The sequence below is a fragment of the Papio anubis genome, chromosome 3, assembly GCF_008728515.1.
Source record: "Papio anubis isolate 15944 chromosome 3, Panubis1.0, whole genome shotgun sequence".
In the NCBI taxonomy this organism is placed as follows: domain Eukaryota; kingdom Metazoa; phylum Chordata; class Mammalia; order Primates; family Cercopithecidae; genus Papio; species Papio anubis.
In genome coordinates, this window is record NC_044978.1 from 64,228,486 (window position 1) to 64,243,190 (window position 14,705).

Sequence of the window (14,705 nt, forward strand, 5' to 3'; positions counted from 1 at the left end):
CACTTTGCCTGGCCTTAAGTGCTTTTTAAACAACAAATCAGAGAGTGAAAACAAAGTTATTACAAAGCATACATATATCATCATAGCTATAGGGCAACGAGCTTTTCTTTTAACCAAAACCACAGACTGATCTGGCTTGATAGAAGAGTATTTATGAGGATGCATTCTGAAGTTATTCAAGTCTGGATATGGTTTTCTTTCTATCTATATGAACTTAAGCAACTTATTTAACTTATCTGAGACTCAGTTTCCATAACTATAAAATGCAAATGATATTAGTATTGTATGGGTTAAATAAAATCCCTAAAAATGCACTTATCACTATGCACTTATCATTATGTCCAAACATAGCAATATTCAATAAATTTTATGATAATAATAGTTATTATATACCCAGCTCTCTTGCCTGTATTCTGCTTATGAGGTTCAATACACAAGATATACAGACATTTAATTTAAGGTGCACTAACTGTGATTCAAAATCCTGTGAAAGAAAATCATTTCTAACGTTTGTATCCAAAATGGACCTCACAAATGCCTCCATCATTTCTCTTGGAAATCTTAATAGTTTCTTGTGAAAATAAATTAATTTATTATCAGATTGCTAAAACTCATTTGTAATCATTAATGAATCATAGTCCATTTACCTAATATTCCAAACATACTTTTAATACATTATTTCAAGTGGCTCTTTTTTTTGCTGGTTGTTTACTGAATTGCCAAAATCTCACTACCCACACCAATAGTTCTCCAATGGTTCTCTCACTGTGGAGCATGCATGAACCTCCATGCAAACCAGACACCCATTGAAGGAGCCCTGGAAAATCAAAACCATTTTCATGATAACGCAAACCATCCTCTGCCTTTGTTCACTGTGTTGGCATTTATGCTAGAGGTGCAAAAGCAATAGTGGGCAAAACTGGTGGTACTTTAGCACAAGTCAAAGCAGTAGATCCAAAGTATTTTAGCAGTAACTGTGTTCTTCACCACCACTTACTCAAGGTAAAACAAATAAACAAACAAAACAATTTCATTTAAAAAAGTAAAGAAATTTTCTTGAGAAAACAGAAAATGTATTAATGTTATCAAATCTGGACTTAACTTTGATGTCTTTTCAATATCCTGTGTGACACAGAGCAGTATGTGCACAAAGACCCATTACTCTGTACCTACGTATTGTGGTTTTCTCAAATAAATGCATGTGTGTAATTGAGTTGTAAGCTGAACTAGCCACTTGATTTGTGGAATACCATTTTTACTTGAAAGAACAACTGTTTCTTTTTAAATATTTGAGTATGCATAATCTTTTCTTTTTATCATCAACAAAGGAAGCCTGACACTTCCAGGAAAATAACAATATATGTTGCTGATAGTGAAATTTGAGCTTTCAAGTAAAAATTCAAATTTGGAAAATTTCTAACCATCACCAACAGGTTGAGAGTCGTATATTAAAGACTTTTATGATAAATTCCTTATCAGTTACACCAACAAGTTTGAAATGATCAATGCCTGATATTTCTAAATCAGGAATAGGTAAAAAATTCATGACGAATGCAAGATCAATGTATATTTTTGTAACAGATCTGACAGGGTTTCATATTCCACACCGCAAGTAAATCTTAAGAACCTGCCACTGTGAACTTCTGGTGTAGCAGACAAACTATTTCTCTATTATCCAACTTAAAATATCTGTGTAAGGATGGATTCTGTTTGTATATTTTAGCCAAAAAAACAACATATTGCAATATATTGCCCAAGAAGATTTGAAACTCCAGCTGTATTCTATTGAGCTAGCTATCAAAGAGACTTGTAAAGATGTAAAATAATGCCACTCTTTAATTTTTTAGTTTGAAAAAAGTAAACTTTTTAAAAATAAAATAAAAATGTTATATGTTTAAAATATAACATAGTTTTAAAACAAATTAACAAATATTTTTTATTTCTTCAGTTTTACTGTTAAAAATGGTACGTGTCAATAGATAAGACACACTTACACAAAGTCTCCAGGGGTGTCCTTGACAATTCTTAAGAGCATAAAGGGGTCATGAGAGTAGTAAGTTTGAGAACTATGGCCTGGTGACTACCTGAAAGTATAAGATTGCTTCCTTCCACTTAAATACTAAGCTCCATGTCAGAACACCCACCTAAATTCCTCTTTCCTTGTTGAGTTTCCTGACAGTTATCAATTCATTTGTAGAGAAGAGATAATCATGATGTTCTGACCTGAGTTCAATTAATGAGCATCATCAGATTTAATAGCTCCCTTCATTTCCTCAGCTTTTCTCTGGTGATTTATTCCTAAGTTACAAAGACACATGTTCTGATCTTAGGTCTTCTACCATCTCATTCAGCAAACATGTATGGAGCACCTACTATACCTCAGGTAATATACCAAGGTCTGAAATAACAAAGACCAATAAAACAAAGCCCCTGACCATCATGAGGTCCAACCAAGTTCCTAAGTTGCATGTTCCTATGTAACACACATTAAAAGATAAATGCTTACTGAAGTACATATATCTATTTTTTGGTGAACCTAGAAAAACGGCACAAACTTTACATGACCTATTCTAACATAATCAAGACTATCTAAGCTCTTCTGAGAACATAAAGAGATAAAATAAAACGGTAATTAATCTTGTGTCTGTAACCCAAACACTCTTTCAATGACATAACTACCAATGCCAAACCTTTGGATATAACAAATAGGGTAAGTAAAGGTGTATAACTGGACAAATCTTTGGAATGAACAATATCAGAGTCACAGTCATTAGCCTCTTACCCCAAATGTCAAAGCTAGGAAAGGAATGCAGATGAAATTGTTTCTCTTTTACCCGCTGACTCTCTGCCTGCCCATGGAATGTGATCAGCATGACTCTGCCAGAAACCTGAGTAAGCAACCCAGACTCTTATCAGTGTACATGAATATTTTTTTAAAATGCATTGGACAAAGTCCAATTAAACAAACAATTTAAAAATTACCTTTGATAACAAGAGGAAACGTATAACTTATTTTTGCAGAATCACAGTAAATTAATCGTTTGAGCAGAAGGAAAAAAGCACTTTATTGTATATACTTGAAAAATCCAACCAATAATAATGTGAAATTCTAGCTCACAACCACTGCTTTCAATACTCTTTGGAGAAACACATTTGCTTTTCATTTTCAAAGTGGTTGAATCTTGAGCACTCAAATTTGATTTACAATTTCAGCACTTAAGTTCACAGAAGATATGCTGACTTTTTTTAATTAAAAAAATCATATTGAATTCTCCCCAGATTTTTAAATGACTAGACTACAGTAAATATAAATAACTTTTCATATTGGTGTTACTTGACTTATAAAAAGTAATAAACAGTTCATCCCCTATTAATAACAAAATTACTTATAAATACTTTCAATTTTCTTGCCTATGGCAGAGGCAGCACTATTTAATACTTTTATGCTGAGCCAATCTTTGCATAGCTAATAGGTAAATAAAAAAGACCCAATAAATCTAATGATTAAACTGAACATTTATTCTCATTCTCCATAGTATTCTAATAAAATGTACTACAGTGAACCAAACAAGAGCATCTAATAATGTAATCTGTTTTACAGTTTAACAAATTCATCTAAAGTCTGGAATGACTTAATTGCCTGCCTTCAAATCAATATTTTGGTTTTCAAACTAATCAAATATATTCATCTAAGAATTAATTCCAGAGAAGAAAGTTAAAGACAGGATTGTGGGTTTAGGAGATGGATAACTTCAACTCAAAACTCAATTACATATAAATCATGGCCTGAGCTAAACCAAATAGCTCAAACCAAATAGATGAAATAAGCCCTATATTAAACTTTTTTAAAAATAATTAGGTCAAAGAAGATATTAGGCTTAGAAATCCTTTCAGTGCTATGTAAGATAAAATTGAATTCCCCTTAGAATTATATCTCTAATTAATATGGTCCTCTAAGCCATAAATATTCTTCCCCATCCATAGATAGACATAACCAACTATTATGAAAAAAAATCACAGAGGCTACAAAACTATATAATAATAATAATAAATTATCATTTAAAATAAAGAAAATCCCCACCTCCTCCCCCCAAAAAAGAAAAGCAGCAAGAAAACAAGCACATGAGCCTCAATTTCACTAGCATGTTGTGCTTGGGTCACTGCCAAGTATCACAAACCACATTTGATGTTTGTGTTTTTGGCTGAGTGACACTAGAATGTCTTTGAGGGGCCTGGGGAGGAAAAGAATGAACTTAGAAACACCAAACAAGAGTTTTCTGGAGTATAGCTATATCATTTCTAGTTGATCATCAAAATAACATTGAAAGTAATTCAATTAAAAAGCAAATCAATGATACAAGGAGGTAGTAGCCTAAAATACACTCCAGGGAAGGCTGAGCTTGGAATTCTTTTGGCTTATGCTATCAAACACTAATTTCTTACCAACCAACATACAGAACAACATGTATCTATCCCATGGCATTGAACTCTGTATTGTCAAGAAACAGCCCCTAGTCTCTGATTATTCACAGCACACTGCATGCCCTAGTTTAAGAGGGAAAAGGAAGGATTATCCTAAGTCAGAAGACAGTGTCTAAAATGTTAAGGCAGATGAAATCAGGAATCTTCCAAAACTTGGCTCAGCACATTAAAATTAGTCACTGTCTATAAAGAAACTGCCAAGACTGCTGAGGATGTGAAAGTTAATACTGTCCTGGTGTACACTGTCAGCCCATCCTCCATGGCCACTCTTCCTGAAGAGCTATGGTACAATGCTGATTCCTACCAAAGCTCTTCATTTTGGAATAGGTCTTCTTAATTCTGAAAGTGCCCATCTTCTAGTAGACCTCCTTACTGAGTGGTATTTAGATTACCTCAGCAATTTAGCTTAGATAAATGGATTTTTTCCACTCTGAAATGGCTAAATATTTCTCCTTAGCCTTATACATTTGATTGCTATAAAGAAAAATATATAGGGAAAAGAAAGTTTATTATTTAGTTGCAACCAAGATTAAAACTAAAATTTATGTAATTCTCTGTTAGTCTTTGTGACAGAACATTTTTAGGTGTTCCTGTTCATAAATTTAACAATAAACAATGAAGGTAAACAATTATAGAGAGTAGATAGAAAGAAAATGATCTTTCTAAAAAGCACATCAACAAATAATAAATGACTACAAAATCATTACCTCTGCTCTCTGTGTTCTGGGAAAAGCAGTTGATTTTTCTATGGCATAAACATCCACCAGGTAAAGACATGCTCCTTGCTCCCGGTCCAGAATGGCTGCAGTCTGAATTATACCAGTATGTCGTCCAATAGTAAAGAGGCGTCCAACAGTTTTTTCTTCACAACGAACTGAAACAATGTAATACTCCACTGGGGCCTCAGATCCTCTGGGGCTAGCTGCTTCTATTGATATCACATTTGTGCCAATGGGTTCTCCTTCCTTCAAAATAGTTATATATTTGGGTTGAGTAAAAACAGGTCCATCAAGGCCCTGAAGAATGATGGTCAATTCAGTGGTTGACTTCCTCCTTTCAGGCCCAAGGTCTGTTGCTGAAACTATGAGATTGTAGATCAACTGTGAAGGAACCAGCGCTGAAGCCACTCTCAAGTCTCCACTATAACGATCAACAATGAAGGTGTCTGTGTCCCCATTGATGATCTCATACTCTACTTCTCCATTAGCACCTTCATCTGGGTCAGCAGCCATAATTGTTGTCAGAACAGAACCAATCACAGCTGATGGGTCTGCAGCAAGGGCGTTTTGTGATATAAACATTGGGACATTGTCATTGAGGTCTGTAACCAAAATGGTCACGTTCTTCAAAGCATACCGTCTAGTTTCTATTGGCACAGCTTGATCATTGGCTTTTACAGTTAACTCAAAGAGATTAGCAAATTCCCGATCTATTTCAGCATTAGTATATATAGTCCCTTTGACTTCATCTATGGTAAAATGGTTGCCTCTTGGCATCTGTTGAATGATTGTGTAGGATAGTTGCCCATTAATGTCTGCATCAGGGTCATGTGCAGTCACTGAAATGACAGATGTACCAATGGGAATGTTCTCAACAATAGATTTGAAAATATCTCCAGGAGGAAAGCTAGGAGGGTTGTCATTAAAGTCCCTCACGTGAATAACCACTGACATTGTAGATGAACGAGGAGGTCTTCCTCGGTCTTTTGCTGTTATATTTAACTTATACAAAGATTGTGTTTCAAAGTCCAATTTTTTGGCAAGAAAAATACTCCCAGTGTTTGGGCTAATGCTAAAAGTTCCGTGGTTGTTAGTCCCAGTAATACTGTAATATAAATCAGCATTGTCACCTGAATCAGAATCAGTTGCAGTAACAGAGGACACGAGTTCACCAATTCTCATGTTTTCCAAAACATCAACAAAGAGTGTTGATTTAGGGAAAGAAGGGGTATTGTCATTTTCATCTAAAATATCAATATTTAAAGTACACGTTGAATTGAGGGGGATTGTCCCTGAATCCACTGCTTGAATTACAAGGGAATAGGCAGGTGTTGCTTCATAGTCTAATTTGCCAATTAGTGCTACCTGACCAGAGGTAATGTCTATAGCAAACTGTCTTTCTTCATTTCCTTTTATTATAGAATAGTGAATAAGTCCATTATTACCTTCATCAACATCTGAGGCAGATACTCTTAAAACTTGTGTCAGATTGGCTGCTGACTCTGATATTGTAGCTTGGTAAAAGTCTTTTAAAAATTTGGGAGCATTATCATTTATATCCTTCATGTAAACATGTACAGTGGCCTGATCCTTGAGAGGCTGAGGGAGCCCCTGATCTGTTGCTATGACTGTAAAGCTAAACACTGCAGTCCCTCTCCGCCTCATAAGAGACTCCCTGTCAAACTGGTAAGTATTTGTAATTTCCCCACTGATAGTATGCAACTCAAAATCTGGCTGCACCATTTCAAAAGAATACCTTACTTCTCCATTTGGCCCAAAGTCTTTATCTACAGCACTTACTTTGCCCACAAACGACCCAGCCCTTTGCTCTTCTTCGAAGTAAAATGTGTAATTGGTACTGTTAAAAAGAGGTCTGTTATCATTTACATCTTCCAAAATTACAGTAACATTCACAGTAGCACTAAGGGGTTCCACTGCTCTGTCAGAAGCAACAACCATTAAAACATATCTGTCTTGAAGTTCACGGTCAAGTTCACTTTTTATATACAATTGACCATCTGGGAATATGCCAAAAGCATCCCCTGTATTTCCTTCAGCAATGGTGTATGCGATTTCACCATTTGCTCCTGAATCCTTATCAGAAGCTTGTACTTTAAAAAATCGAGAATTCACAGGTTCTGACTCAGAAAGGGTGACCTCATAAGAAAGTTGGTCAAACACTGGTGAATTGTCATTTACATCATGGACATAAACTGTTAGGATGACACTAGAGGAGAGCTGTGGAACACCCATATCAGATGCCAATATCTCTATTTGGTAGGAGCCAGCCTGAACATCCAGAGGCCCAAGCAGACTAATAGTGCCATTCTTTTCATTGATAGCAAATAGGTTCTTGGGGTTTTGCTTCAGACTATAGAGTACCATGCCATTGACACCTTCATCAGGGTCCACAGCTTTGGCCTGGAAAATGCTGTGACCTGCCTGCCAATTCTCCACCACATTTACACTCTCTATTGCCTGAAGGAAATGGGGAGAGTTGTCATTCAAATCCTTAACTGTTATGTTAACCATAGTGTCACCAGTCACTGTGCCCCCACTGGCCACTACCTTCAGCTGATAAAATGATTGCTCTTCTCTATCAATCACATTTGCTGTGGTAAGCTGCCCAGTGACCTGGTTGATAGCAAACATACCTTTCTGATCCCCAGTAGTAATGAGATAACTGATGTTGGAATTGAGATCCATGGTGGATGCAGACACACTACCCACATGATACCCCAGCGCCACGTTCTCAAAAACCACAAAGCTGTAGGCAACCTGACTGAATACAGGTGGGTTGTCTTGAGTGTCCAGTACAGTGATGGTTACTATTGCCTGGTTGGGAGATTGTAAATTGCCACCATCAGTAGCTACTATTTGCAACTGATAAGCTGTTTTTTCTTCTCTGTCTAGGGCCATTCTTGTAGAAATAACCCCACTCTGAGTATTGACCTGAAACCGAGACCTGTCCCCAGCAGATATACTATATTTGACAGTACCATTGGTACCCAAGTCTGGGTCAGTGGCAGACACAGTGGTGATGTAGCTACCTCCAGGCTCATTCTCCTTAATATGAGCAAAGTATTGGACCGGGTAGAACACAGGGCTGTTATCATTTATATCCAGAAGACTCACATTTATGCGAGTCATTGATGACTGAGGAGGGGTGCCCAGATCTGTGGCCAGAACCAACAGGGAGTAGAAGGCTTGCTCTTCTCTGTCCAAGGAGGAAATAGTACTCAACCTCCCAGACACAGGATCCAGACGGAAGGACCTCCGGTCAGTCTCTGCCTCTTGTAAGGAAAAGCGCACTGTTCCGTTGTCACCCAGGTCCCCGTCAGTTGCCCTGAGCATCAGCAGTTCTGTCCCTGTTGGGGCATTCTCAACCACAGACACATCATACCCTTCTGGCTGGCTAAATACTGGCTTTTCATCATTCACGTCTAGGAGAGTTACTACGAGCTGGGCATAGGACACCTTGGGGTGAACTCCCTGGTCCCGGGCACTTATATTCAGTACAATCTGGGAAGCAAGTTCACGGTCCAGGCCCCCAGCGGCTCCAGTGGTCACGAGGCCACTATGTTCACTGATATGGAACCATCCCAGTCCATTGCCAGAGACAATGCTGTAACGCAGATTAGCATTGAGACCAGAGTCGCCATCAGTGGCAGATATCCCACTCACATAGCTTCCCGGAGGCGCCTCCTCGCTCAGGTTCACTCTGTACACTTGCTGTGAAAAGACAGGAGGATGGTCATTGATGTCATTAACAAAAATCACCAGGCTTGCCACAGAAGAGCGAGCCTGGACTGCTGCGCCAGGGGGCGCCCCATAGTTATCAGAGACGGAAACTGTGAGGTTGTAGGAAGGGATGCGCTCCCGGTCCAAGGCGCTAGCCACCTTGATTAGGCTCAGGTTCGGCACTTTGCTGCTTTGCACTTCAAAGTGGCGCTGCTCATTGCCCCCGAGAATCTGCACGGAGATGTTCCCGTTGGCCGCGGAAGAATCTGCGTCGGTCACGGTGAGCAGAGCCACCACGGTGCCCACTTGAGCGTTCTCATCTACCGAGGCGTAGCGCGAGGTTGCAGGGAAGTAGCGGAACTTCACTACCGGGTCATTGTCATTCACGTCCAGCAGCTGAATCAGCGCCTCGGCGCGCCCCGTGAGGGAAGGCACGCCTCTGTCCATCGCCTGCACCGTAAGCGAGTACTGGCGCCGGGCTTCGAAGTCCAGGGGCTCCCGTACCGTGATAAGCCCCGTCTCAGGGTCCATTTGGAAGGGGGTCCCCTCGTCCTGCAGGCGATAGCGGATGTCCGCGTTGGTGCCCTCGTCCGCGTCCGCCGCCGCCACCTGGAGGACGCTGGAGCCCACAACCGCGTCCTCAGGCACCCCCGCCTGGTAGTGAGAACTGCCAAAAACCGGGGGGTTGTCATTAATGTCTTGCACAGTCACGTTTACCTGAAGGTAGCCCCGCCGCTTAGGCTCACCCTTGTCCTCCACCTCAACCAGGAGCTGGTACTGCGGCGTGACCTCGCGGTCCAGCCCGCCCTTGGACACCAGATGCAGGAACGCTCCCTCGCCGCTCGGGTTCAGGGTGATGTCCAGACGGAAGCGGCCCGCCTCGTTGCCGCGGATGATGCGGTAGGAGCGGTGGTCCACACCGTTTGAGCCGATGTCCGAGTCGGTGGCGGTGTCTAAGATGACTTGGCGCCCGCTGCTACTGTCTTCCTTGAAAGTGACCACGATAGAGGGGTCCGGGAAAACGGGGGCGTTGTCATTAAGGTCCCGCACCAGCACTCGCACTTCGGTGGGGTAGGTGGGCGCGCTGGAAAGGACCACCAGGTTGATCACGTCGCTGGGCAGGCTCTCGCGGTCGATGGTGGACGTGGTGTACAGGGCTCCGGTGCTACTGTTTATGGCAAACAGGGCGTGGCTTTCGCTGAGCCTGTAGGTGAAGCCGGGGCGCGTCTGGATGGTGCCTACCAGAGTGCCTGGAGGTTGCTCTTCCAGCACTTGGAACACCTGGCGCTGCTCGGCCCCGTGGACCCAGGCCTGCCCCGGAAGCAATGACAGTAGCCAAAACACTCGAAGGAGCTGAGATACTGATAGAGTGTGCAACGGGAGCCACGGGCGGCCAGTAGCCCTGTCTGGTGCTAAGTCCATGGTCCTGGCTCCCTAAAACGATGTGATAAAGAGAAGGAAGGGTGAAGCAAACGCAATGATATTTACAGGGATTAAGGAGCGCCAGCAAAGATTCAGCCGACGGCTTGGTCTGAGACCTCTCTCTGCTATCTCAAAGAACCTCCAATCCAGCAAAAGCAAGTAGCATCAGCAAAAGACTCTAGGTAGCCAGTTGGACGCGGAGTGCAAGAGAGATGCTGTGGCGAAAAGCGGCCGGGCACTCCGCGGGACACTCCCAGTGAGCTGAGTTCCCAGAAAAGTTTCTCAAGCCTCTTATATATTCCCCCTTTACTTTGTTTTTGAATCCAGATAGTTTGAGCGTTTTCACCCAGGTGGATGAGAGTTGGGAGAAGTTGCCTGTATCTAAGGTATATGAGGAATCATTGCAAAGAACGGTCTTCAGAAACTTTAGAACTTACCCGCAGCGAAGAACGTGAAGAGGGAGGAATAAACGTCCAAGCACAACTGCGCACCGGGGAAGGGTTGGTGGGGAACCGGGAGAATCGAATTCCTTTCCCAAAAGCTGGAGGCGATGGAATTCCTGGAGTCCCCACTCCTCAAAAACCAAGCTGCAACACCCCTCCAACAGGGCTCCGGCAGTGGCCGCTGAGGCCCAGGCGGCGGCGTCTGCGCGCAGGCAGTTCGGGAACTGCGTTCCAAGCGCTAGCGTTCGCGCTCTGGCTCCCGTACCCGGGAGCGCTCAGCTCTGCCCCTTCCCCTCCAGCAGCCGCCGCCGCCGCCGCCGTCCCTGTTGCGGCTTCAAGCCAGTGGTCCGGCACAAACAACAGCCAGGGTTGCTCGGCATTTTTCACCTCTGCCGGGGCGCCTGCCGACCCATTATTTGTACATCCAAGTCGAACGCAGTTCCCCCTTTCTTCTTGGCCTCGCAGGGGCCGGGCAGAAACAGCGTGCGGTCCCTGAGTCGCCCTCCCCTCACCATGCCAGGGGGGTCGTTCTCCGGCGGCCCCAGTCGGAAGCCCACTCTAGTGCGCCTCGCCGCTGCCCTCGCTATCTCTGCTTTTATTGTCCCGTGTCAGTTTCACTTTGTAATCCACAAGGCTTTTTGTTTGGGGCGGGGGGTGGTCGGTGCCTCCCTCTCCTTCACCGTTGGCAGTGGAGGCAGCGAAGTCGGCGCTGGACTGTAGTGACGCCCTCCGCAGCTCCTGACGGCGCCTGTCAGTGCTCTCCCTTTCGCCGGCCGGGACCGAAGGTTGGACCGCGGTGGAGCTAGGGCTCTGCGAGCCCCTCTCCACCTCCCGCCTGGTCCCTCACACTCTCCCCGCCCCTTCCCAGTCGCACAGGCATGCTCTCACTCACTCACACACACACACACACACACACACACACACACACAGCGCGTCGTCGAAACACAAACAGAGGGGGAGGGAAGACCAGGAGCTGGAGCAGCACTCAGAAACTTTGCTCGCCACTCATTGATCCCCGCACTTTAGTTCGCCCGGACTCCCCCTAGCTCCCGGTCCTGTCACCTTCTGCCCCTCCCTCGTCCCAGCCCCATTGGGCCGGAGCTGAAGCAGCCCCGCCCGGCACTCCTACCGCGAGCGCCCTCCGCCTTGCCTGGCCTCCGACTGGCTACTCGGGATGCTAATCACTTCACCCTCCCGGACGGCTGTAGGCGGTCTGGTGTGGGAGCAAAGCGAGGCGGAGGCGCTAAGAAGGGGGGTGATTTTTTTTTCTTTTCTTTTCTTTTCTTTTTTTTTTTTTTTTTTTTCCTTTACGGCCAAATCTTGGCCGGTGTCAGAGCAATAACAGCAAAAGGCTGCCGCAGAATAGATGGGGGTGGGGTCAGGTTTGCAGATAAATAACTTTAGTGGCAGGGTCTGGGGGAAGACCGTTAGGTTGTTATGCTAGTAATAACTCAGGGGTAAGGGGGTCGAGAGAAATAAAAGAAAGGCGGGGGGTGAGGGTCTGTTAAAGCGGGGAGGAAGGATTAAGCAAAGCCTGTCTGGGAATGCACAGTGCAGATTTGCTTTAACCATTTCCTGCCCCTTCTCTCTTTATGCAAGGCAGAGAGCTGCCATACAATGTGATCCCACAGCACAGAATTCAAACCAAATCCTCCCCTTTCCTCCTTTTTCTACACAGTGGGCTCCCTGCTGTCTAGAGTGAGCTAAACTCTAAATCTTCACTCACTTGCCCCTCTCCTCCACCTTTCAGGTGACTAGGGGGCAAGAGGCCTGGGTACCAACTACCAAAGGCACTTTGGACTTCCTCCTATAGGAAAGGCCAGGGGAACTCAGTGTTCTGTTTTCTTTCCCAACTGGATTCCAGGTGCCAGTAGCCCAAACCTTAGGGTTTCAACAACAGTAATAATGGCAGCCCTTTGAAAAGAGGGAGGTATTTTCCTGTTGAAAAGTTAGGTGGGAATTTTGATCCCTGATGGAGTATTTCTATCTCCACATTTTTTAGCCAAAGGAATTCTAATAAAGTTTAATTTTGCTTTTCAGTCTGGGAGAAATAGATACCAGAAAGTAGAAATAAATAAATAATATTTAAGCTTAAATTTTAAAAATACCCACATGCCACTTAATGCACTCAGATCAACTCACCCACTATTCACTGCAGCTAATTTTTGTGGTGGCATGCATCGTTTCTTTAAAAGAAGAAAAACGTTACTAGGAATCAGATCGATATTTTTCCCCTTTAAGGGAACCAACTTAGAAAATAAGAATTCAAGCCAAACAATGCAAATACAGGGCATATGTCACACATTTCTGCCACAAGGATCCCTCCAAACGTAAAACTTTCTGCGCCCAGAGAGGGTTCAGTCATGAGTAAATACTGCCCTCTGCTGTTCTATGTCAGTCTTACATCTTTAGTCTCCTGGTTTCTTGCTTAAAATTAAATGCAGAGACTAAAAGGATCTGGTTACAAGGCTAATTCCTCCTTCTTGCCTAGGGATAGCAGCAGAGAAAATGATCTTTAAGAATCTCCTAGTGCCTTTCTTATTTAGAGTAAAAAAAAAAAAAAAAAATCAAGAGTAGTAGGACAGACAACAAATTCAAGTCTTGATGATGCAAGCAGCCTGTAATTCAAAACTGATTTATGGAAACATGATTTCTAAAACTATCTCCAATTCCTCTGTTTAGGTTAAAAAACTAACTTCTATATATTCCTCTACTGTAATGTAATGATTTAATTGGAAACGGGCAAAAAAGTTAATTTTAACCATTTATGTATTTTAAGACTTGAAAACATTAGACTCTAGACTTTTTAGAGACATTCTAAGCCTTTTTCTCAAAAATCCTATTTTTCTTAAGTTACAATCCTAACACCATTATTTTTGGTATAATTTGGCCAAAAAATATTTGTAGATGAACTAAAGTGACAACTAAATTTTTACACAGTTTTACAAATCATGACTATGTGTGATTTTAAGAGAGTATCGCTGTTTTGTTTTTTTTTTTTATTTTGTTTGCTAATGCACTATTATTCAGGTATTTATAGAGAAATAAACAGTAAGGAATCATGCAGATACTTGTTGTAGGAGATCATGGACTTTTGTTGGTTTGCTTATTTTTTTTGCCTGTCGGATAATCTTCAGATTTAGTGTCAATAGTATTACATTTTCATTATATATGAGTGAATTTAATTTGGAGAACAGGTGAAAATCATTCATTCTGTGAAATGGAAAGTATTCAATCAGTGCAATATGTATACATTTTACTTTTACTAAACAAGATATGGAAAAATAAAGTAATACAGAAAATATATATGGAGAAAGAGTACATAAAACATTTTTTAGACAATTTCAAAAGAGGGTTATCAAAAATTAGCCAATAGTGTGGTTATTTGAACAAGTAGAAACTTTGCCCATGATGACTACTTTAAAGTAACATATTCATTTATAGATAAAACCTATATATAAATTTACAGTCTATGTATAGATAGCTACACAATTTAAGGTAAAATATAGAGCATGGTTTTAATAAAAGACAAAGGTATTTTGTCGTTATTTTTCTCCTTTGCATTTCATGCATGCTAAAAAATATGGATGCCCTCCCAGAACATACATGAAAGAAAGTAAACACATATAGAGATCATTGTATGCATGAAATATGCAAAAAAACCATAGAATACATTACTAGGTCGATATTATAATGGAACACATTAATAAACAGTTACCATAAGAATCATTTCTCATTGTACATTTTCTTTAATTAATTGCCTTTCAAAAAAACAGCAAGTTAAGTTTATTTGTGCTTTTCTACCAAAGGCTTGTATGAAAAGTGTTGTTTAGTCAAAGCTTTTCATACAGTTTCTAAAGGGGAAGATATTCCCCAATGTTAATAGACTGTGGAGGAC

The 14,705-nt window shown here is 41.8% G+C and overlaps 1 protein-coding gene across 5 annotated transcripts in view; it reads right to left on the minus strand.

Moving 5' to 3' along the window:
• Positions 1-11,831, minus strand: part of FAT4 (FAT atypical cadherin 4) — a 185,731-nt gene extending 173,900 nt beyond the window's left edge. For 2 of the 5 annotated variants that reach the window (XM_031664296.1, XM_021938782.2), the window contains exons 1-2: positions 10,802-11,831; positions 5,190-10,376 (exon numbers count right to left, since the gene is read on the minus strand). In XM_031664296.1, coding sequence (XP_031520156.1) covers positions 5,190-10,364 — 5,175 coding nt within the window. In that variant the 5' untranslated portion in view covers positions 10,365-10,376; positions 10,802-11,831. Of the gene's footprint in view, positions 1-5,189 lie in introns of all 5 variants that reach the window. The other 3 variants (XM_021938783.2, XM_021938781.2, XM_021938784.2) reach the window with 2 other exon arrangements.
• Positions 11,832-14,705: the final 2,874 nt, after the last annotated feature.